The 2,500-nt window shown below is 62.5% G+C and overlaps 1 protein-coding gene across 1 annotated transcript in view; it reads left to right on the plus strand.

Annotated features, from left to right (window-relative positions):
* Positions 1 to 1,380: 1,380 nt before the first annotated feature.
* ENH_00062140 (hypothetical protein, conserved) overlaps positions 1,381 to 2,500 on the plus strand; it is a gene marked incomplete at both ends in the record, with an annotated part of 4,922 nt that continues 3,802 nt past the window's right edge. Inside the window, one exon of the mRNA XM_013582057.1 lies at positions 1,381 to 2,500. This exon is cut by the window's right edge and continues 1,124 nt beyond it. Within this exon, the coding sequence (XP_013437511.1) occupies positions 1,381 to 2,500 (1,120 nt within the window).

Consider the following 2,500-nt stretch of genomic DNA (forward strand, 5'->3'; position numbering starts at 1 on the left):
GGGGGGGGGCCCCCGGGGGCCCCCAAGCCAGGGAAAGGGTATTGTGGGGTGGGGGGCCCCCTGGGGGCCCCCTCCTCAGGAGGGCCCTCTAACGGGTCTGGGGACCAGAGCGAGGGAAAAGGACCAAGGGGGCCCCCCGGGGGCCCCCAGGGGGCCCCCCGGGGGGCCCCCAGAGGGGCCCACAGGGGGGCCCCCTGTAGGCAGCTGGGAGAGCCAGGGGCCCCCAGAGACTGCAGGGGGGGCAGAGAGGGCGGGGAGAGGCAGCGGAGAAAGGTTGTTGCTGCTGCAGTGCTGCTGCTGCTGCTGCTGCTGCTGCTGCTGCTGCTGCTGCTGCTGCTGTGGGCGCAAGTCTTCCGCTGCTGCTGCAGTGCTGCCCTCAGCAAGTCTGCAGAGAGGGGCCCTGGGGGCCCCCGCAGCAGCAGGGGAGTTCTTGAAGAGGGTGGGGCTGAGAGGGGGCCCTTGAGTGGCAGGCTTGCTGCTGCTGCTGCTGCTGCTGCTGCTGCTGCTGCTGCTGCTGCTGCTGCTGCTGCGGTGTAGGGCTCGAGGGCGGGGAGCGCGGCCTTCGCCGCCCGCTGTAGCGGATACATTCTTGCTGCTGCTGCAGAAGCTGCTAGCTCGACGAGGGCCCAAGGCGGACCCGCGGGGGCTCCCTGTAGATCCTAAACCCTAAACCCTAAACCCTAAACCCTCAGATTGCCTTTATTTGTTGATTTAAATGCAAATTTGAAAAGATTAAACCCTAAACCCCAGAATGTGGTGAAACCTGTGCGCAGCCGAGAGACACAGCCCCGTGGGGGCCCCCGCGAGGGTTTAGGGTTTAGGGTTTAGGGTTTAGGGTTTAGGGTGGGCCTTCTCCTGTGGGGTAAAGGAGAGACTTGTTTTTTAGTGTGTAATTTTTAATCTCATCACGAAACCCCAAACCCTAAACCCTAAACCCTAAACCCTAGGCTTTAACTCTTGAACTCTATTCTCTAAACCCTAGGCCTTGCGGCTCACACGCAGTAGCCGCACAAACCCTAAACCCTAGAGGGTAAAACCCTAAACCGCAGACCCTAAACTCTAAACCCTAATTCCTAAACCCTAAACCCTAAACCCTACACCCTCGGCCCTGAAGACTCCTCTAGATCGCGGCCGCCTTGTCTTTGCCTTGGGCTCAGAGTCCAGGCCTAGGGTTTAGGGTTTAGGGTTTAGGGTTTAGGGTTTAGGGTTTAGGTCGGTTTTGTGGGGCCCTGGCAGGGTTGTCTCTGGCTAGCCTCATGGACCTGCCAGGAAACCCAGACTCAGGGTTTAGGGTTTAGGGTTTAGGGTTTAGGGTTTGGGCTTTAAAGCCCACTTCCCACAAGACAGTGGTGATGTTGCTGCTGCTCTCTTGCTGCAGCCATGGCCTGTAGGGCTTACCACTCCACCCCGCTGCTGCTGCTGCTGCTGCTGCTGCTGCTGCTGCTGCTGCTAGGGGTTGAGCAGGGGTCTGGAGGGGCCCCCTTGGGGGCCCCTGCTGCTTCCTGTGCTGCGGGGGGCCCCCCCCAGCTGCTGTCATTTCTTTGTCCGTCTCGTCCTTTACCTGCAGCAGCAGCAGCAGCAGCAGCAGCAGCAGCAAGCGCACCAACAGCAGCAGCAAGAGCAGCAGCAAGAGCAGCAGCAACGCATGCAACCTCTGGCCCCGGCGCTGCCACGACGTGGGGGGGGCCCCCAGGGGGCCCCCACTGGGGCCTTCAGGGGGGCCCCCAGGGGGCCCCCCTCTGGGGGCCTCAAGGGGGCCCCCAGGGGGCCCCCCATGGGGGCTTTTTAGTACCCAGCCAGTACTCATCTGCGTTGCCCTGGGCTTCGCTGCGTGCTGCAAGCAGCAGCAGCAGCAGCAGCAGCAGCAGCAGCAGCAGCAGCAGCAGCAGCAGCAGCAGCAGCAGCAGCAAAGCTGCAGCAAACGAAGGTTGCAGTGTCAATTGGGCTTTAGGCGTTGTGGAGCCTCAGAGCCCAGCAGCAGCAGCAGTAGCAGCAGCAGCAGCAGCAGCAGCAGCATCTGCTGCTGCAGCAGAGGCAGCAGCAGCAGGCCGTGGGGCTTTTGATTTGGAAGGAGCAACGCCGGTGGTAGAAGGAGACTCAGGAGAAGCAGCAGCAGCAGCAGAAGCAGCAGCAGCAGCAGAAGCAGCAGCAGCAGCAGAAGCAGCAGCAACAGCAGCAGCAGCAGGCAGGCGCATGATAGGCCCCGGCTTGCAGGCCGTGGGCCTCTCCATAAAGGCGGGAGACACAGCAGCAGCACTGCAGCAGCTGCAGCAGCTGCTGCAGCAGCTGCAGCAGCTGCAGCTGCTGCCAGGGGGGCCCGAGAGAGAAGAACCTCACGAACCAGCAGCAGCAGCAGCAGCAGCAGCAGCAGCAACTGCTGCTGCTGCTGCTGCCGTTCCAGGCCAGCCGCCTGCTGTGGGCGCAGTCTTGGGAGCAGCAAGCGGCGTTCTTAACCTTGCTGCGCGGCAGCAAAATGCTGCTGCAGCGCAGCAAGTGCTGC

Source organism: Eimeria necatrix, genomic scaffold (genome assembly GCF_000499385.1).
Source record: "Eimeria necatrix Houghton genomic scaffold, Enh_scaff547, whole genome shotgun sequence".
NCBI classification, from domain to species: Eukaryota; Apicomplexa; class Conoidasida; order Eucoccidiorida; family Eimeriidae; genus Eimeria; species Eimeria necatrix.